At 42.0% G+C, this 22,321-nt stretch overlaps 1 protein-coding gene and 1 long non-coding RNA gene across 34 annotated transcripts in view; one reads left to right on the top strand and one right to left on the bottom strand.

The window, feature by feature from the left end:
* The window catches only part of pcdh2g28 (protocadherin 2 gamma 28), a 197,058-nt gene that overhangs the window by 43,949 nt on the left and 130,788 nt on the right, over positions 1–22,321 (bottom strand). The window contains exon 1 of one of the 33 annotated variants that reach the window (XM_042073689.1): positions 19,271–21,819. The exons of 24 other annotated variants lie outside the window; for them this stretch is intronic. In XM_042073689.1, the coding sequence (XP_041929623.1) occupies positions 19,271–21,667 (2,397 nt within the window). In that variant the 5' untranslated portion in view covers positions 21,668–21,819. Of the gene's footprint in view, positions 1–1,003; positions 3,803–3,872; positions 6,699–6,773; positions 9,481–10,049; positions 12,965–13,125; positions 15,795–16,197; positions 18,883–19,270; positions 21,820–22,321 lie in introns of those variants that run through there. 8 more of the 33 variants (XM_042073700.1, XM_042073708.1, XM_042073688.1 and 5 more) reach the window with 8 other exon arrangements.
* Positions 1–22,321, top strand: part of LOC121693928 — a 41,276-nt gene that overhangs the window by 4,065 nt on the left and 14,890 nt on the right. The gene's annotated exons all lie outside the window — the stretch shown is intronic.

Raw genomic sequence — 22,321 nt, 5'->3', positions numbered from 1 at the left:
ACTAATCTGAAAATCAATCTCTTTCCTCGAAAAACTAGGGGCATTGTCATTAATATCTAATATTTCTACATCTACACGATGCAACTCCATAGGATTATCCAGAATAATCTGGAAATGTAAAGAGCAAGGAGTTACTTGCGCGCACAGATCCTCTCTGTCTATTCTCTCTTTCACAACCAGCGTCCCTTTATCCGCATTCAGACCGATGTACTCACGACTGTCCTCAGTAAAGATCCGAGCCCGTCCAGATTTCAGTCTTTTAATATCCAAACCAAGATCCTGAGCGATATTTCCCACTAGCGAGCCCTTTACCATCTCCTCGGGAACAGAATAACGAACCTGGCCACGCACCACCATTACAATGCAGACAAAAAGCACGAGAAGCCGCGTCTGCCATGTCCCGATCAGTCTACAAGCATCGCTGCAACAAAGGCTTCCCATGATGGAACCACACTGGAGAACAAAACAATGTAAAGCCAATGTCGAAATTCCTCTGGATCCACCCTTGAAATCGCAAAATCCAGTGATAATATATCCAATTGTATGTCGGCAATGCGATGTATGTTTTACTAGGAGCTGTTTGAGATGCGACCGTGTAGGCTACTAAAATGATGTCAGACAGTGTAGGTGGACCTACGGCTATGGTGTTTCATTTGAAATGAACCTGACCAACAGCGGCACTTAGAGACCTTATACAATACTGCAGTTGCAATACAAATACAAATGAACATGCAGGTTGCACCTTACTATAAACATCTACTAAATGAGCCACAACAATCTATGATTGTGAATATCGTCCATTGTGACAACATTGCGTAAGGCATTGTAGTGTATCCAAAAGTCCATTCTAATCAATGTTACAGGTAAGAGACATCTAACAAAAAGAGTTGTGTACACAACTGAACATGAAGTAAATAAAACAGAAATCCTAGCTCAGAAATCTTAAATAAAGAAAACACTTTATCAGAATTAAAGTTGGTGCGCCCTAAATAACATGTCTCACCTTGTCGTCAGCACCATCAAAATCCTTTATCTCCCTTTGCGCACGCGAGAGGGTGTGCGTTTCATTGGTATCCAGACTTATGATACTTTGATCACAAGGCCCACCATATTTCAGATCACTTTTTCTTGAGTCCGTTGTTCTGTAGACATCGTAATTGTAAACATGTTGCAAAGTACCCGTGCCCCCCACGTCTGCGTAAAGCGGTGGATAGTATGGAATAACGGGGAGATTTCCATTGGACTTATAAAACATCCTCTCACGTCTCCATCTGTAGCATTTTACTGACAGTATGGCTATTATAGAGACAATGAACAGAAATGAGACTACAGCCAAAGCTAAAACTAAATAAAAAGTCAGGTTATCATTGAATTCTTTGTCGTGCGTAAAGTCAGTGAACTCCGAGAGAATTTCAGGAAAGCTGTCCGCTAAAGCCACGTTGACATTGACAGTAGCTGAGCGAGAGGGCTGTCCGTTGTCCTCCACTACAATAGTGAGCTTTTGTTTCACAGCATCTTTATCAGTCACTTGTCGAATGGTCCTTATTTCTCCATTCTGAGCCCCCACTTCAAAAAGGGCTCTATCTGTTGCTTTCTGTAGCTTATATGAGAGCCAGGCATTCTGTCCAGAGTCCACATCCACAGCCACAACTTTAGTGACCAGATAGCCCACATCTGCTGAACGAGGTACAATTTCAGCAACGAGAGAGCCACTCGTCTGCACTGGATACAGAATCTGCGGTGCATTGTCATTCTGGTCCTGAATAATTATTTTCACACTCACGTTACTACTGAGGGGTGGTGAGCCACCGTCCTGCGCTTTTACGCGGAAATTGAGTTCCTTTATTTGCTCATAATCAAAAGAGCGAGCTGCAATGATCATTCCACTTTCTGCATTTACAGAGATGTATTCTGACGCAGATATTCCATTGACAGGAAGATCATCAAGAAAGTATGACACTCTTGCATTATTACCCATATCTTTGTCTTTGGCCTCGACGGCAAATATGGTCACACCCGGCGAATTATTTTCCATAATATATGATGTATAAGATTGTCGTTGAAATACAGGGGCATTATCATTGACGTCAGATATTTTCAAAGTAATTGTTTGATTTGTAGACAAAGGAGGTGAACCTTCGTCTACAGCTGTAATTGTTATGTTATATTCTGACACTTTTTCGCGATCTAAAACCTGATCAGTCACTAAACTATAAAAATTGGAAGAAGATGACGTGATTCTGAAAGGTAGATCTCGATTAACTGAACATTTCACCTGCCCATTTTTCCCTGCATCAACATCTTTTATGTTCAGCATCGCTATAACTGTCTCAGGGGTGGAGTCTTCGGGGATCGGGTTGGAAAAAGATATTACACTTATGACTGGCCCATTGTCATTGACGTCAGTAAGTTCAATAATGACTTTGCATGTATCTGTTAAACCGCCCTTGTCGACTACTTCTACATTTAGTTGAAATTGTTTTGATTTTTCAAAGTCTAAGTTACCATTTACTGTGATAGCGCCACTATTGTGGTCGATTTTGAAAAGATTCATGGCGCTACCCGTGCTTTTAGAAAACACATATGTCAATTCTCCATTTGTTCCTTGGTCTTCGTCCGTTGCAGTCACTGTAACTACAACAGTACCGTGAGCAGAATTTTCAGGTAACAAAGACCTATACACAGACTGGCTGAATACAGGCGCATTGTCATTCGCATCCATAACAACAACATTGATCTTTACTGTGCCAGACTTCTGCGGATTACCACCGTCAAATGCTGTCAAAATCAACTTGTGCTCCTCTTGTTTTTCCCTGTCGAGTGGCGTTTGTAAAACCATTTCTACATATTTTGATCCATCATTATTAGCTACTGTCTTCAAGGTAAAATGCTCAGTTGGATTAAGAGTGTAGCTCTGGAGTGTATTCAGTCCGACATCCGGATCGTTTGCACTATCCAGAGAGTATCTTGCCCCTGGAAGGGACGACTCACTAATCTGAAAGTCGATTTCTTTTCTGGAGAACACAGGAGCGTTGTCATTCATGTCTAGAATCTCTACATCAATACGATGAAGCTCCATCGGATTTTCCAAAATGATTTGGAAATGTAAAGAGCATGGCGACAACTGGGCACATAGCTCCTCTCTGTCTATTTTCTCTTTTATGACCAATGTCCCTTTGTCCGCATTCAGACCGATATACTCACGACTGTCCTCGGTAAAGATCCGCGCTCTCCCTGATTTCAGCCTTTTAACATCCAAACCAAGATCCTGAGCGATATTTCCCACCAACGACCCCTTAGCCATTTCCTCGGGAACAGAATAACGGACCTGGCCGTGCGCACCGAGCGCAAGGCAAACAAAAGCGACGAAGAGCCGCATCTGCCATTTCCAAACTCTCGATACTGATACACATCCGTCGAAGCTGGGAGTAGGAAAATTCCACATAACTAAACAAGTAGATCAAGAAAGGAATAAAATCCTATCCTGACGTTGTTGGGAAATATACAATGCAACCGATATAAAAGACGACTGTCACGTCCTTTTACGCGCAGAGAGCTGCTGCAATGAGGGAGGGACCACAGCCAGAGAGGACTGACGTATGATGCCTTTAATACAGTTATACTAAAACTGATCAACAGCGGCACTTAGAGCACTAACCAAACATTGCACACAGGCTACATAATGAAGTGAACATTTCTTTAGAAACTGTCTTTCGAACTGCCACCATCGAAAGAAGATGAAAATGCCAAGTGGAGAGGCATATAAGGATACAGGACAACATATATCATCTTATGTACATATACATATCGATTTTGAGAATTACATATAAATATTCTTATTATTGGCACACATATCCCAAAACACCGCTCACCTTTTCAGAATCTTCCAGAATCAACTGATCCATTTGCCTATGCGTCAGTGTCTGTGTTCCAGCGCTGTCCAGACTAATGATGCTCTGACTACATGGTTTGTTGTATTTCAGATCACTCTTTCTCGAATCAGTGGTTCTGCAGACTTCGTAATTGTAAACATGCTGTAGAGTACCCGTGCCCCCTACGTCTGCGTAAAGAGGTGGGTAATATGGAATAACTGGTAGATTTCCATTGGACTTATAAAACATCCTGTCACGTCTCCATCTGTAGCATTTCACTGACAGTATGGCTATGATAGAGACAATGAATAGAAAAGACACTACAGCCAGAGCTAAAACTAAATAAAAAGTCAGGTTGTCGTTGTACTCCTTGTCATGCGTAAAATCACTGAACTCCGAGAGCACTTCAGGGAAGCTGTCCGCCAAAGCCACGTTGACATTAACTGTAGCAGAGCGAGAGGGCTGTCCGTTGTCCTCCACTACAACAGTGAGCTTTTGTTTCACAGCATCTTTATCAGTCACTTGGCGAATAGTTCTTATTTCTCCATTCTGTGCGCCAACTTCAAAAAGTGCTCGGTCAGTTGCTTTTTGTAGTTTGTATGATAGCCAAGCATTCTGACCAGAATCCACATCAACAGCGACTACTTTAGAGACAAGGTAGCCCACATCTGCTGTGCGAGGCACAATTTCTGCAACCTGGGAGCCACTAGTGTGTACTGGATATAGAATCTGAGGTGAGTTGTCATTCTGGTCCTGAATAATTATTTTTACGCTCACGTTGCTGCTGAGAGGCGGCGAGCCTCCGTCCTGTGCCTTTACGCGAATATGAAATTCCTTTATTTGCTCAAAGTCGAAAGAACGAGCAGCTAGAATCACGCCACTCTCTGCATTCACAGAGACATATGCTGTAGCAGCTACCCCATTAATACTAAATTCGTCAAGGAAATAAGACACTCTTGCATTATTCCCTGAATCTTTATCACGCGCTTCCACAGCAAATATGGACACTCCTGGTGAGTTATTTTCCATAATATACGCCGTGTATAACTGCTGTCGAAAAAGAGGTGCATTGTCATTTACATCAGATATTTTCAGTGTCATAGTTTTATTAGTCGACAAAGAGGGTGACCCTTCATCGGTAGCTGTAACCGTTATGTTATACTCAGACTCCTTTTCACGATCCAAAATCTGGTCGGTAACTAAGCTGTAAAAATTTGAAGAAGACGGCTTTATCTTAAAGGGAGAATTCGAATTAATGTTGCACTTGACCCTTCCGTTTTTCTCAGAATCTAAATCTTTTATATTGAGAATGGCAATAACGGTCTCTGGAGCAGCATCTTCGGGTATTGGGTTTGAAAAGGATATTACGCTGATTACAGGGGCGTTGTCGTTTACATCTAAGACCTCTATAAGAACTTTACTTGTATCTGTTAAACCTCCTTTGTCTGTTGCCACAACATTTAATTCATACGTTTTGGATTTTTCGAAATCTATCTGTCCGTTGACGACAATATCCCCCGTGTGTCCATTAATATCAAAAAGGTCAGATATGCTGTCACTACTTTGAGATAAAGAATACATGACCTCTCCATTTGTCCCCTGGTCTGCATCAGTTGCACTGATTCTCAAGACAACTGTTCCAGATACAGTATTTTCTAGTACAGATACTCTGTAGAGCGATTGACTAAATGCTGGTGCGTTGTCATTTGCATCCAGAACAATGACATTGATTCGGATTGTTCCAGATTTTTGAGGACTGCCCCCATCATACGCAGTTAATAGTAATTTATGCTCCTCATTTTTCTCTCTGTCTAATGGGGTTTTCAGCACCATCTCAGCATATTTAGTATTATCAGGTCGAGTAATGGTTTTTAACGTGAAATGATCGTTTGGCTGCAGAGTGTAGGACTGTAGCGCATTTGATGCAACATCAGCATCTTTTGCACTGTCTAGTGCATAGCGAGCACCTGGTACTGCCGATTCACTTATCTGAAAATTCATTTCTTTCTTGGCAAAAAACGGGGAGTTATCATTAATATCTAAAATTTCTACATCTATACGATGAAGCTCCATAGGATTATCCAGAATGATTTGAAAATGTAAAGAGCAAGGGGTTACTTGCGCGCACAGCTCCTCTCTGTCTATTCTCTCTTTCACAACCAGCGTCCCTTTATCCGCATTCAGACCGATGTACTCACGACTGTCCTCAGTAAAGATCCGAGCCCGTCCAGATTTTAGTCTCTTAATATCCAACCCGAGATCTTGAACGATATTTCCCACAACTGATCCCTTCGCCATTTCCTCGGGGATGGAATAACGGACCTGGCCGTGCGCAACCTCCGCGACAAGGAAGAAAAGGACAAGGATCTGTGTCCGCCATGTCCGCAGCATCGAGATGGTTATCTTTGTATCCTCATAACAATGAATCGCCATGTTGTAAACGGAAAAAGAATGACTGATAAAGAAAAGTGATAAGAAAGCTCCTTTGTATCTACTGTACAAATCTAATTGCTGTTCGGGCTACATTGGTTGCTCTGTATGATCAACGCAACCAAAGCCTTCCTGTAAACACGCTAAAAGAAAGACACACTCGATGTGTGAGTGTATGAATGTTAAGCTAGTGGGAGGACCAAACGTTTTATAGGTTTAAACACTGATCAACAGCGGCACTTAGAGCACTAGGCAAAAACTGCAGGACAATGAGTACAAGTATGCGTGGTGTATGTTGATATAATATGGTTATATTCCTACAGTAGCTTATTTGTATAAGCATGCCAAGGCAGTACACCGTGTGCCCACATGTTTACACCCTATAATGAAAATATGAACAGAACATTGAGGGGAATACTTACAATAACAATAGAAACAACAACAATAAAACAATTACTACTTGAACCTCACCTGGTCGTCTGAATCGTCACAGAGCAAGCTCCTCTGCTTAAGAGTTTGAGTTCCGGTTGTGTCCAGACTAATGATGCTTTGACTGCATGGTCTAGCATATTTTAAATCACTCCTTCTGGAGTCTGTTGTCCTGCACACCTCATAGTTGTAGACATGTTTTAAAGTATCTGTGCCCCCAACGTCTGCGTAAAGGGGTGGATAATATGGGATGACTGGCAGATTGCCATTGGATTTGTAAAACATCCGTTCACGTCTCCATCTATAGCATTTCACTGAGAGAATGGCTATGACAGAGACTATGAAAAGAAATGAAACAACGGCCAGTGCCAAAATTAGATAAAAAGTCAGATTGTCATTGAACTCCCGGTCCTGTTTCACTTCGTTGAACTCAGATAACACCTCAGGAAAGCTATCCGCCAAAGCCACGTTAACGTTAACTGTTGCCGAGCGAGAGGGCTGTCCGTTGTCCTCCACTACGACGGTGATCTTTTGTTTGACTGCATCTTTATCACTGATTTGACGGATAATTCTTATTTCTCCATTCTGTGGGCCCACTTCAAACAGCGCCCTGTCTGTTGATTTCTGTAGTTTGTATGAGAGCCAGGCATTCTGTCCGGAGTCCACATCTACAGCCACCACTTTGGTGACAAGATAGCCCACATCTGCAGACCGAGGGACAATTTCAGCTACTAAAGAGCCCCCAGTCTGCACTGGATATAGAATCTGAGGCGCATTATCATTTTGGTCTTGGATAATTACTTTAACACTTACATTACTGCTTAGTGGAGGGGATCCACCATCTTGCGCTTTAACGCGGAAAGTAAAATGTTTGATTTGCTCATAATCAAACGAACGCACAGCATGTATGACTCCACTCTCAGCATTGACTGAGACGTAAGTCGTGACTGACACGCCATTAATTGAGGACTCCTCTAGCATATAAGACACTCTTGCATTTTGGTTCCAATCCGCATCTTTTGCTTTTACAGTGAATACGGAAAGCCCCGGCGAATTATTTTCCAGGACAAAAGCCTCATAAGAGCTTTTTTCAAACACAGGCGCATTATCATTCACATCTGATATCTGTAAGGAGAGGGTCATGCTGCTCGAGAGCGAGGGGGTCCCCTCATCAGAGCACACGACTGTGATGTTGTATGCAGGATTTTGCTCTCGGTCTAAACTGCCTTCAGTGACTAAACTGAAGAAATTACTAGATGCTGATTTCAGTGTAAACGGAATGTTGTCGTCTATTAAACAGTGGACTTTGCCATTTTCCTCAGAATCTTGGTCCTGAATGTTTATCATTGTTATGACTGTGCCAGGTTTGGAGTCCTCAGATATCATGCTCAATTTCGACATGATGTTAATGACTGGCTTATTGTCATTTGTGTCAATAACATCAACTACAATTTTGGATGAATCTGTAAGACCCCCCTCGTCACTTGCTTGTATATGTATTTCATAGTGATGAGATTCTTCATAATCAATTTGACCAAGTACTCTTAATTCACCATCAGCGTCATTTATTTCAAATAATTCAGGTATATTATCCACACTGTTAGTAATGGAGTATGTTATTTTACCGTTAGTTCCGTGGTCTGCATCAGATGCGCTAACTGTTGTTACTAATGTGCCTTTTTGAGCATTCTCAGTTATGGTTGCTTTGTAAATAGCATGCGTAAAAACAGGCGCATTATCATTTACGTCCAACACTGTGATATGTATTTCTGCTGTGCCTGTTAATTTTGGATCCCCTCCATCCACGGCTGTTAAAATCAAAGTAATTTGTTCGTTCTTTTCTCTGTCTAAAGGTTTCTGTAGAATCATCTCAACAGTTTTACCACCATCAGCCTGGTTTTGCAATTTCAGTGCGAAATTGTCAGTAGGAGTTAATGAATAGGTCTGGAGACCATTACTACCAACATCCGAATCCATCGCTCTTTCCAAAACAAATTTAACACCGGGTACAGCAGACTCGCTGATTTTGAATTTCATCTCGTTCTTTTTAAAAGACGGTGAATTATCATTCACATCAGTGACCTCGACGGTTACACTGTAAAATTCCATGGGGCTTTCTAGAATAATCTGAAAATGCAAAGCACAAGGCGTCGTCTGACCACATAATGCTTCTCTGTCAATTCTCTCCTTAATAACGAGAAGTCCCCTGTCTTTATTCAACTCGATGTAACCAGCTTTGTCAGTTGTATAAATGCGTGCCTTGCCCGATTTCAGTGTTTTCAAATCCAAACCTAAATCCTGCGCTATGTTACCGACTACAGACCCTTTCGCCATTTCTTCGGGAATAGAGTAGCTGACCTGCGCTTGTGTCATCGAGACAACAGACAGGAGAAACATAAGCAGAGGTACTTGCTGCGCCATTGTTCTTTCCGGCATTTTCTCTGCGTGAGGAAACAAATCGCGAATATAGATCCGTCCACAGAATAAATGATTAATCCGATCGGTTAGGTCCACACCAACAGAAGTAAAGCTTCGAACTTAAATGGAACAATAAGCCACAAAATTCCGCGAGTAGGCTAAGTGATGTGTAAAATGATGTGTTTCCTTTTCTCATTCTCCCAAATGTTATACTCGACGTTTCGCTGCTCCCGTCTGGTCTACATCGGAGATAAAGAGGGAGGTCCAGATGGAAATATCTACGGAAAACGGTAACACGTTAACCAACAGCGGCACTCTGAGTCCAATCCACTGAACTACACACGTCTCCATCCCATCACATCAAATGTAAGGCATCATGGACACGGTTAACGTGGGCCACGGCAGAAATCAAATGGTACATGGACATTGAAAAGTCAGTCAGGCGTGTATGAAAATGTAGTAATGAGAAGGACGTGATGAATTGGGCTAACATGAAACATCAAGGCCATACCGGAAACACCACAACTATTGTCCATTGGCAAGAAAGCATGCATATCAGCAGATAAGTAGACAGACAACTGAGAGATAACAGTTTCAGAACCACGGACAGCGACTTCGTGATACAAAAGGCCTATGCCTAGTGCTGGATTTTAAAACACAAGCAGTGAGATGCATTATGTGTAGGAAAGCCATTGCAAAAGTAGAAAGACTGAGAGAACAGGTCCAGTACCACGGACAGCGACTCAGAGATAAAAGCCCTATGCATACTGATGGAATGTCAAACATAAGCAGTGAGGTGCTTCATGTGTAGAACAACATTCAGTTAACAGTCACTTCAACCAGGTTACAAACCTACTTTCATACAGAGAACTTTAATTTCTTAAAAAATATTCTGCTCACCTTATCATCAAAATCATCACTGATAAGGTTTTCTCTCTGTGCGTGTGGAAGAGTGCTACCGTTGTCCAGACTAATGATGCTCTGACTGCATGATCTGCCGTACTTCAGACCACTCTTTCTGGAGTCTGTCGTTCGGCACACCTCATAATTATAAACATGCTGGAGAGTTCCTGTACCCCCTACGTCTGCGTATAGGGGTGGATAGTATGGAATGACAGGGAGGTTTCCGTTGGACTTATAGAACATCCGCTCACGTCTCCATCTGTAGCATTTTACAGACAGTATGGCTATGATGGATACTATGAAGAGGAATGACACCACAGCCAATGCCAGGACTAAATAAAAAGTGAGATTGTCGTTGTACTCCTTGTCGTGCGAGAAGTCACTGAATTCTGAGAGGACTTCAGGGAAGCTGTCCGCCAAAGCCACATTAACATTGACTGTAGCAGAGCGAGAGGGCTGTCCGTTGTCCTCCACTACAACAGTGAGCTTTTGTTTCACTGTATCTTTATCAGTGACTTGACGAATAGTTCTTATTTCTCCATTCTGTGTGCCTACTTCAAACAGGGCTCTGTCGGTTCCTTTCTGCAGTTTATATGAGAGCCAAGCATTCTGTCCAGAATCCACATCTACTGCCACCACTTTGGTGACGAGATAGCCCAAATCTGCTGAACGAGGCACGATTTCAGCTACTAGAGAACCACTAGACTGTACAGGGTACAAGATCTGTGGTGCGTTGTCGTTCTGATCTTGAATAAAAACTTTTACACTAACACTGCTTGTTAGTGGAGGGGAGCCTCCATCTTGTGCTTTAACATGAAACGTAAAATCTTTTATCTGTTCATAGTCGAATGATCGCACTGCATGAATAACCCCGCTTTCAGCATTAACCGACACGAAAGAGGAAACAGGTACGCCATTAACCATAGATTCCTCCATAATATATGAAACTCGAGAATTTTGGTTCCAATCTGCGTCTACTGCCTTTACTGTGAATATAGAGAGCCCTGGAGAATTGTTTTCAAGAACAAAAGCCTCGTACGAGCTTTTTTCAAACACGGGCGCATTATCATTCACGTCTGATATCTGTAAGGATAGAGAAATGCTGCTGGATAGTGGCGGCACTCCCTCATCAGAGCACGTCACGCTAATATTATATGAGGGGTTTTGTTCTCGGTCTAAATTACCGTCGGTTACTAAACTGAAGAAGTTATTTGAAGTCGATTTCAATGTAAAGGGCATGTCTTTATCTGTCAAGCAGTGGACTTTACCATTGTCTGCCGAATCTTGGTCCTGAATGTTAATCATAGTTATGACTGTGCCAGGTTTGGAGTCCTCGGACAGCACGGGTGATTTGGACATAATATTAATGATTGGTTTGTTATCATTGGTGTCCACTACATCCACTATAATTTTAGACGAATCAGTAAGACCTCCTTCATCACTTGCTTGTATGTCTAGTTCTAAATGCTGCACCTTCTCATAATCCATATCGCCAATCAGACGAAGTTCACCGTCATCCTCATTTATCTGAAACAGCTCAAGTGTATCATCTGCACTATTTGTTATCGAGTACGATATTTTGCCATAGGAGCCCAAGTCGGCGTCAGTGGCGCTAACTGTCACTAATAATGTGCCCTTTGGTGCATTCTCTGTGATGGTGGCTTTATAAATCGCTTGCGTAAAAACGGGAGGATTGTCATTAGCGTCCAAAACAGTAATGTGTATTTCAGCTGTGCCTGATAATTTCGGATCGCCTCCATCCGTGGCTATTAAAATTAAAGCTATATGCTCTTTGGTTTCCCTGTCCAGCGGCTTTTGTAAGACCATTTCGACCGTTTTCCCACCATTTGCTAAGTTCTGCAATTTTAATGCAAAATTGTTTTCAGGATGAATTGAATAGCTCTGAAGACCATTTGTACCGATGTCTGCATCCATAGCTTTCTCTAGCACAAACCTAGTGCCAGGAAGAGCGGACTCGCTAATCTTGAATTTCATTTGATTCTTTTTGAAAGACGGTGCATTGTCATTCACATCAATGATCTCGACTGTTACACTGTAAAATTCCATAGGATTGTCTAGAATAACCTGGAAATGTAGTGCGCAAGGCGTTGTCTGGCCGCATAGAGCTTCGCGGTCGACTCTTTCTTTGATTAAGAGGACTCCCCTTTCTTTATTCAGCTCGATGTATTCCGTGTTATCGCCTGTGTATATACGTGCTTTCCCTGACTTAAGTCTTTTCAAGTCTAAACCCAAATCCTGCGCAATGTTACCGACTACAGACCCCTTCGCCATTTCTTCAGGGATGGAATAACTGACCTGCCCGTGCGTCGAGCTGTATAGAACAAACATAAGCAATAGAGGTACTTGCCGTACTATTGTTCTGTTCGACATTTTCCTCAGCGGAAAAATAACACAATTCACACACAATATATTCCAAAAAGGGTTCTGTCGTGACGTTGGCAGCAAAAAAAAAAAAAAAAGAAATGTGGCACAGTATATCCCAGAGTAAAATGCTGTGGATTCTAAATGTAACAAAGATCGTCTGAATCTTAGTGCATCCGGTCTGCCTTGGCTAGGATAATGATGAGGGGAGGTGTTTGTGATACCCTATGTTCACTGCTACACGCTGACCAACAGCGTCACTCTGAGTCCAATGTAATGAACTACAAAAACATAACTAGAACGAACTAGTCCATCAAACCAAAAATATATCAGACAACTATCATTCAATTGTATACCTTATAGTACAAAGGGACATTAGGATTTGATAAAGATGTATATCAAACATGTGAAGGAGACTCTAATAAACACACTTGACCTTGGAAATACATCAATAAAGAATTGCATACCCTACAGGGACGGTATGAATAACGGTTTCCACCACCTCATGCATCTCACTGAATGAATATGCCTCCCTTTCATGAGCAGAAAACCAAATAAATGTCTGAAAACATGAAAATGCACCTGTTGTCATTACAAACAAGAAAGAGTATTAAAGGTGGTTGAGAGCCTGATAGTATCCATCAGAGCCAACGCAATGACAATAGCATATTTTCAGAATGATTATGCTCACCTCATCGTCAAAATCTTCATTGATCAGCTTTTCTCTTTGTGCAGGTGGCAATGTTCCAGTGTTATCCAGACTAATGATGCTTTCACTGCCAGGTCTGCCATATTTAAGACAACTTTTACGAGAGTCTGTTGTGCGGTAAACCTCATAATTGTGCATGTGCTGTAGAGTACCCGTGCCCCCTACGTCTGCGTAAAGAGGCGGGTAATACGGGATAACCGGTAGATTTCCGTTGGATTTGTAAAACATCCGTTCACGTCTCCATCTGTAGCATTTGACTGACAGTATGGCTATGATGGACACAATGAAGAGGAATGAAACGACGGCCAGGGCCAAGACAAGGTAAAACGTCAGATTGTCGTTGTATTCCTTATCGTGCGTAAAGTCACTGAATTCTGAGAGCACGTCAGGAAAGCTCTCTGCCAAAGCCACATTAACATTAACTGTAGCAGAGCGAGAGGGTTGGCCATTGTCTTCAACAATAACAGTTAGCTTTTGTTTCACAGTATCTTTATCAATGACTTGACGAATAGTTCTTATTTCTCCATTCTGTGCGCCCACTTCAAACAAGGCCTTGCCTGTTGCTTTCTGCAGCTTGTATGAGAGCCAGGCATTCTGTCCAGAGTCCACATCCACTGCCACTACTTTGGTGACCAGATAGCCCACATCTGCTGAACGAGGCACGATTTCAGCAACCATAGAACCACTAGAATGTACAGGGTAGAGAATCTGTGGTGCGTTGTCATTCTGGTCTTGGATGATTATTTTTACCCTAACGCTACTACTTAGAGGAGGAGAGCCCCCGTCTTGCGCTTTAATAAGAAACGTAAAATCTTTAATCTGTTCATAATCAAAAGAGCGCACTGCGTGAATAACCCCGCTTTCAGCATTAACCGACACGACAGAGGAAACAGATACTCCATTAACTAACGAGTCCTCAATTATATATGAAACTCGAGAATTTTGGTTCCAGTCCGCATCTTTCGCTTTTACTGAAAATATGGATAACCCCGGAGAGTTGTTCTCAAGAATGAAAGCCTCATATGAGCTTCTTTCAAATATGGGCGCGTTATCATTCACGTCTGATATCTGTAATGAAAGAGAGACGCTGCTGGACAGTGAGGGCACTCCCTCATCAAAACACGTCACACTGAAGGTATATGAAGGGTTTTGTTCTCGGTCTAAATCACCATTGGTTACCAGACTGAAGAAGTTATTTGTGGACGATTTCAATGTAAAAGGTATGTTGTCGTCCGTAGAGCAGTGCACTTTACCATTGTCTCCAGAGTCTTGATCCTGAATGTTTATCATTGTTATGACCGTGCCAGGTTTTGAGTCCTCGGACAGCACGGGTGATTTGGACATGAGATTAATAACTGGCATGTTATCGTTTATGTCCATTACATCCACTACCACTTTAGACGAATCTGTAAGCCCACCTTCATCACTTGATCGTATGTGTATTTCAAAACGCTGCACTTTTTCAAAATCAATATCGCCTATCACTTTAATTTCTCCATCAGACTCATTAATCTTAAACAGTTCAGAAATGCCATCCCCTTTATTTGTAATATAATAAGTTATTTTGCCATTGGAACCCAGGTCAGCATCAGTTGCTCGAACTGTTGTTAAAATTGTGCCTTTGGGAGCATTCTCGAAGATGGTGGCTTTATAAAGCGCCTGCGTAAAGACAGGCGCGTTGTCATTCGCATCCAAAACCGTGATATGAATTTCAGCTGTACTCGATAATTCCGGATCACCACCATCTGTGGCTGTTAAGATCAAAGCTATATGGTCTTTTATTTCTCTGTCCAGAGGTTTTTGAAGGACCATTTCGATATTTTTTCCGCCATCGTCCTCGTTATGTACTTTAAGCGCAAAATTGTCTGTGGGCTTCACAGAATAACTCTGCAGACCATTAGTACCTATGTCTAAATCCGTAGCTTTCTCGAGCACAAATCTTGCTCCGGGTAAAGCCAATTCGCTGATCTTAAATTCCATTTCATTATTTTTGAAAGACGGAGCATTATCATTAACGTCAGTTACCTCGACTGTTACACTATAAAATTCCATAGGGTTTTCTAGAATAACCTGAAAATGAAGAGCACAAGGCGTTGTTTGACCGCATAATGCTTCGCGATCTATTCTCTCTTTGATAACAATCATCCCCTTATCTTTACTCAGCTCGATGTATTCCGTGTTGTCCCCAGTGTAGATACGTGCTCTACCCGATTTGAGTCTTTTCAGGTCTAAGCCTAAATCCTGTGCAATGTTACCGACAACCGAGCCTTTCGCCATTTCCTCGGGAATGGAGTAGCTGACCTGTCCATGTGCCGAGCTGATATAGAAAAGGAGCATAATCAGTAGTGGTACTTGCCGCACTATTGTTCTGGCCGACATTTTCCTCAGCGGTAGAAAGCAAATTACACGGACAATTATATTTCAAAATGTATCATATCCTCTCCGATACACCGTTCTTGCCGTGAATGATTGCACCAAAGAATCTTTCCTTGTGAGAAAAAAAAAGAATAAAAATCCCAAGCATGAGAAATATTCCTACGCATCCGGAGCGTTATGTGCGCCGTGCCTTCTGTCTCGACTGTTTTAACATTTTGAGGGGAGGTATTTGTCCATACCCATCTGTGGTTCACTGCAAGAAGCTAACCAACAGCGGCGCTCTGAGTCCAGTATAATGAACTGCAAACATATGACCAAAACAGTATAGTTTTGCACATTGCAGGCGCCTGATCATTGTTTGTGCCATAACTCATAAATAGAAGCATTTCAATATTGGTCATGAATACATAAATAACATATATACAAGTTTGTTCAGAAAAAGTTGAATGACGTAAAAACTAAAAAGTTTAAAACTAATAAAAGATGTCCAGGCATACCATACGTTTTCATGATTATATCCGTCAATGCGAAAATGCATGTCACCATCACCAATACAAAAGTTAGGCCGACAGACGTTTTCAGTAAAAACTTTTTTGTAATAAAAGGACAAGTATGATGACGTTATTTCAGTACCAAGATGTCATGTCATAAGTTCATAGAATATGGCAATTTGCTCACCTCATCATCAACATCTTCATTGATCAGCTTTTCTCTTTGCGCAGGTGGCAATGTTCCAGTGTTATCCAGACTAATGATGCTTTCACTGCCAGGTCTGCCATATTTCAGACAACTTTTACGAGAGTCTGTAGTGCGGTAAACCTCATAATTGTGCATGTGTTGTAGAGTACCCGTGCCCCCTACGTCTGCGTAAAGAGGCGGGTAATACGGGATAACCGGTAGATTTCCGTTGGATTTGTCAAACATCCTGTCACGTCTCCATCTGTAACACTTGACTGACAGTATGGCTATGATGGACACAATGAAGAGAAAAGAAACTACAGCCAGGGCCAAAACCAGGTAAAAAGTCAGATTGTCATTGTACTCCTTGTCGTGCGTAAAATCACTGAACTCCGACAGCACTTCAGGGAAGCTGTCCGCCAAAGCCACATTCACACTGACTGTAGCAGAGCGAGAGGGCTGCCCGTTGTCCTCCACTACAACACTGAGTTTCTGTTTAACAGCATCTTTATCGGTGATTTGGCGAATAGTTCTTATTTCTCCATTCTGAGAGCCCACTTCAAACAGCGCCCTCTCCGTGTTTTTCTGTAGTTTGTATGAGAGCCAGGCATTCTGTCCAGAGTCCACATCTATAGCCACAACTTTTGTCACAAGATAACCCACATCTGCTGACCGAGGGACAATTTCAGCTACAAGAGAGCTGCCTGTATGCACTGGATATAACACCTGGGGTGCATTGTCATTTTGGTCTTGAATAACAACTTTCACGGTCACATTAGAACTTTGTGGAGGCGAACCTCCATCCTGAGCTTTAACTTGAAACTGAAAATGTTTAATTTGTTCATAGTCGAAAGAGCGCACGGCATGAACAACTCCACTGTCGGCATTTATAGACACATAGGCCGAGATGGAATCTCCGTTTATTGTGGATTCCTGCAGCATGTATGACACACGTGCATTCTGATTCCAGTCGGCATCGTTTGCATGTATAGTGAGTATGGAGACACCTGGTGAATTGTTTTCTAGAATGAAGGCCTCATATAAGGTCTTTTCAAACACAGGTGGGTTATCGTTTACATCTGATATCTGTAAGTGGAGCGTGAGGTTGGTGGATAGTGAAGGCGCTCCCTCATCAGTACAAGTCACAGTAATGTTATAATTTGGATGTCGCTCCCGATCTAAATCGCCGTCCCCCACCAGGCTAAAAAAGTTATTTGAAGTTGATTTAAGCGAAAATGGTATGTTATTGTTTATTGAACACTGGACTTTTCCGTTTTCTCCAGAGTCTTGATCCTGCACATTAAGTATCGCAACTGCAGTATCCTTTTTTGAATCTTCGGATATTGCGTTTGATTTCGACATTACACTAATGCTTGGCTTATTGTCATTGATATCATTCACACTGATCATCACTTTACAAATATCAGTATGGCCCCCGTGATCCCTGGCCTGAACATTGAACTGGTAATGTTTCTGCTTTTCATAGTCAAGATCCCCAATTAACTGTACCACACCTTCATCGGAATTTATCGTAAACAATGACTCTACATCCTCTGTAGAAATTGAATATGATATCTTGCCATATGAGCCTTGATCGGCGTCTGTGGCTTTAACAGTGGTCAGAACAGTCCCCTTTGGAGCGTGTTCTGCTACACTAGCCTTATAAACTGGTTGAGAACAGACAGGGGCATTATCATTGGCGTCAATCACTGTTATCTGTATTTGCATTGTTCCAGACATCTGCGGGTCGCCTCCATCTAAAGCTGTCAACATTAAGGTTATGTGATCATTCTTCTCTCGATCTAGCGATTTTTGTAAGACCATTTCCACATTTTTATTACCATCCGTGTCACTGTGTAATTTCAGTATGAAATTATTGGTCGGATTCAATGTATAGCTTTGGAGACCATTGACGCCGACGTCTTGGTCATTTGCTGTCTCTAAAACGAAACGCGCCCCTGTTTGTGCCAATTCGTGTATCTCAAATTTAATTTCATTCTTTCGGAAAACAGGTGGGTTATCATTTATGTCTGTTATCTCTAACGTGACTGTGTAGAATTCCATGGGATCCTCTAACATGATCTGAAAATGTAGAGCGCATGGCGTAGTCTGCCTGCACAATGTCTCTCGGTCTATTCTCTCTTTGATAGAAAGGACTCCCCTGTCCTTGTTCAGCGCGATGTATTCTGTATCGTCTCCGGTATAAATGCGAGCTTTGCCCGTGTTCAGTCTTTTCAAATCCAACCCCAAATCTTGCGCTATGTTTCCAACAAAGGAGCCTTTCGGCATTTCTTCTGGAATTGAATAACTAACCTGCCCGTACGCTACTCCGAAACTGAAAACGCAGATGAATAATGGCACTTGCCATATCCTGATTTTCTCCATTTTCCTCGGAATAAATGGTACAACTACTGTATATCAGTTCTTCAAATTCAAATCTTCGGTAAGTATAGTAATCCAAATAGCGTACATCCAATTCGTTTAATACTCTGTGAACAAACAAAGGATGTATCCTGTCTTGGTTTTCATGTTAACCGCACGACGGTCTCCGTTCGACTGTTCCTCTCGACGATGTATGGTCCAGAGGGGGAGGAACTGCTTAATATAATTTCACTCAGCTGCTACTCACTAACCAACAGCGGCACTACGAGTCAAACAACAGGAACTACACACAATATAAGTATATGCTTTTTTAAGCATTTAAAACGCAAATGGACTATCGCGGAATAGTGGAATATGGAATATGGAATATCACTATTTTGGAATAGTGTACTGCTTCTAAAATTAACAGCCTTGCTGTTACTAAATACCAAATACTTCTACTTGTTAAAGCTAATTCTACAGTTATATTTCAGTTAATATACAGCATGTAGTGTATGAGTAATGTGGGCACAAACACGCAGTTCAATTCCATGGACACAATTACGCACACACTATGCGCAGTGTTAGTCAATACACCGGAGGCATTGCACTGCAAAAAATGACATTCCAAGTAGTTTTCTATCCGACATAAAATGATACGTGCTGAAAATAATATCGTATATAATAGAGTAAGTTACTTAAAATCCCTCACCTTATCCTCAGAGTCGTTAATCAGTTTCTCGCCGTGTGCATGCGGTAGAGTCTGTATTTCAGTGTTATCCAGACTGATGATGCTTTGATTACAAGGTCTGACATATTTCAGATCACTCTTTCTGGAGTCGGTTGTTCTGTAATGTTCGTAGTTGTACACATGCTGTAGAGTTCCTGTGCCACCTACGTCTGCGTAAAGGGGCGGGTAATACGGAATAACCGGTAGATTTCCGTTGGATTGATAAAACATCCTGTCACGTTTCCATCTGTAACACTTGACTGACAGTATGGCTATTATTGACACGATGAAGAGAAAAGAAACTACAGCCAGGGCCAAGACCAGGTAAAAAGTCAGGTTGTCACTGTACTCCTTGTCGTGCGTAAAATCACTGAACTCTGAGAGCACTTCAGGGAAGCTGTCCGCCAAAGCCACATTAACATTGACTGTAGCAGAGCGAGAGGGCTGTCCGTTGTCCTCCACAACAACACTGAGCTTTTGTTTTACGGCATCTTTATCATTTACTTGTCGAATGGTTCTTATTTCTCCATTCTGAGCCCCAACTTCAAACAGCGCTCGGTCTGTCGCTTTTAGGAGTTTGTATGAGAGCCAGGCATTCTGTCCAGAGTCCACATCAACAGCCACCACTTTGGTGACCAGATAGCCCACATCAGCTGAACGAGGAACAATCTCAGCCACCAAAGTTCCACTCGTTTGTACTGGATATAGAACCTGGGGTGCATTATCATTTTGATCTTGTATTATTATTTTAACACTAACATTGCTACTCAATGGAGGAGAGCCTCCGTCCTGCGCTTTTACGTGGAATGTGAAGGCTTTAACCTGCTCATAGTCAAACGACCGCACAGCATGAATTACACCACTCTCTGCATTAACAGAAACGTAAGACGACACAGACACTCCGTTATTCGAGGACTCTTCTAATATGTATGACACGCGAGCATTTTGATTCCAGTCTGCGTCTCGCGCTCTAACAGTGAAAATCGACAGCCCCGGTGTGTTGTTTTCTGAAACAGAAGCTTCATACGAGCTCTTTACAAACACAGGCGCATTGTCGTTTACATCTGTTATTTTTAAAGACAAATCTGCGCGACTGGAGAGGGAGGGTACACCCTCATCCGAGCAGGTTACAGTTATGTTGTATTCAGAGTGTGTCTCCCGATCTAATTCACTATCAGTTACTATGCTGTAGAAACGATTTGATGTAGATTTGATTGCGAAAGGAATATTTTCATTGATAATACAGCTGACCTGACCATTGTTTTCCGAATCTGGATCATTCACGCTGATCATTGCGATCACTGTATTAGACGGGGCATCCTCGGCTATTGTACTGGATTTCGATATTGTGCTAATAATTGGACTGTTGTCATTTACATCTACAACATCTACAATTATTTTACAAGAATCCGAAAGTCCTCCTTCATCTCTACCCTCAACAAAAAACTGATAATTTCGTGCCTTTTCATAGTCGAGCTGACCGATCAAAGTAACTTCACCGGTTTTTCTATCAACCGAAAACATGTCAGATATACCTGCAATACTTCGTGACAAAGAGTATATCACGACATTGTTAGACCCATAGTCAGCATCAGTGGCACTGACTGCAGTCAGACGTGTCCCTTTAGGAGAGTTTTCACCAACAGACACTTTGTAAATGTCCTGCGTAAAAACTGGGGCATTGTCGTTTGCATCTAAAACAGTAATGTGTATTTGAACTGTCCCTGACATTTGTGGCTCTCCTCCATCAACTGCAGTTAAAACCAACATCATGTTTTCCTGCTCCTCTCGGTCTAGAGGTTTCCGAAGAATCATTTCTACAATCTTTCCACCATCTGGTTGCTGGTTTAATTTCAGTTGAAAATTATCAGTGGGTTTCAGAGTGTACGTTTGGAGACCATTGACACCAACATCCGGATCAACTGCTATCTCCAGAATGAAACTAGCACCGATTGCAGCATTTTCGCCTATCTCAAATTTCATATCGCTTTTTTCAAAACTGGGAGGATTGTCGTTAATATCGGTAATTTCTACTGTTACGCTATATAACTCCATAGGGTTCTCAAGAATTATCTGAAAATGTAAAGCACACGGAGATGTTTGTCCGCACAGTGCCTCTCGGTCTATTCTCTCTTTGATCAGAAGGATGCCCCTGTCCTTGTCTAGCGCAACATAGTCTGCCTGGTCACCCGTGAATATTCGACCCTTGCCTGTTTTCAGTCTTTTTATATCTAAGCCTAAATCTTGCACTATATTACCCACTAAAGAGCCCTTCGACATTTCCTCTGGAATGGAGTAACTGACCTGGCTATGCACCGAACACAAAAAATGAATCAACATCAATACCAGTACGACTCGCTCCATTGTCCTGGCCGACATTTTTCTTTTCTGAAATTAGTCCAAAACGCAGTCTGTCCAGTCAACACGTAGCCTAGATATTCGATATGACATATATTCCAAAGTAGTATTTTGCAGCGCCGTGATCTTAAACCAACATATCAATATGCAGCAAAAGAAAACAGTGTCCGACCCGATGTGTTCCCGAATACAGATACGGGGCTTACGGGGTGGCTTTCTTTCTTCATTCACTATGACGTTATGGGGAGGTTCCTTTAAAATGTTCATCCTGACCAACAGCGGCACTTAGAGTCCAATTTATCAAACTACACAATCTAAAAAAAACATTATATACATTCCATCAAAATGACTTCAGTCATGTTAGTTAAACACAGGCCCATTGTGGGTGTAGGCATTTAAACTGATGTAAGTGTGTGTGTGTGTGTGTGTGTGTGAGTATGTGAGTGAGTGAGTGAGTGAGAGAGAGAGACAGATAGACAGACGGAGAGAGAAAGAGAGTGTGTTTCAATTAAACACCAACTCAGTTTAAATCAATTCAGCACCAAGGTCAGCAACAACACTCCATTGACGAGATCAGTCACGTCATTTTGTTTACATAAGAAACGTGTGATATACAGAAATGTCTGAAGATGAGCTCACCTGATCGTCTGTATCCTCAATTATGAGCTTTTCTCT

The sequence above is a fragment of the Alosa sapidissima genome, chromosome 20, assembly GCF_018492685.1.
Source record: "Alosa sapidissima isolate fAloSap1 chromosome 20, fAloSap1.pri, whole genome shotgun sequence".
Taxonomy (NCBI): domain Eukaryota; kingdom Metazoa; phylum Chordata; class Actinopteri; order Clupeiformes; family Clupeidae; genus Alosa; species Alosa sapidissima.
Note: the sequence above shows the minus strand (reverse complement) of the source record. Positions and strands in the feature narration are given on the sequence as shown.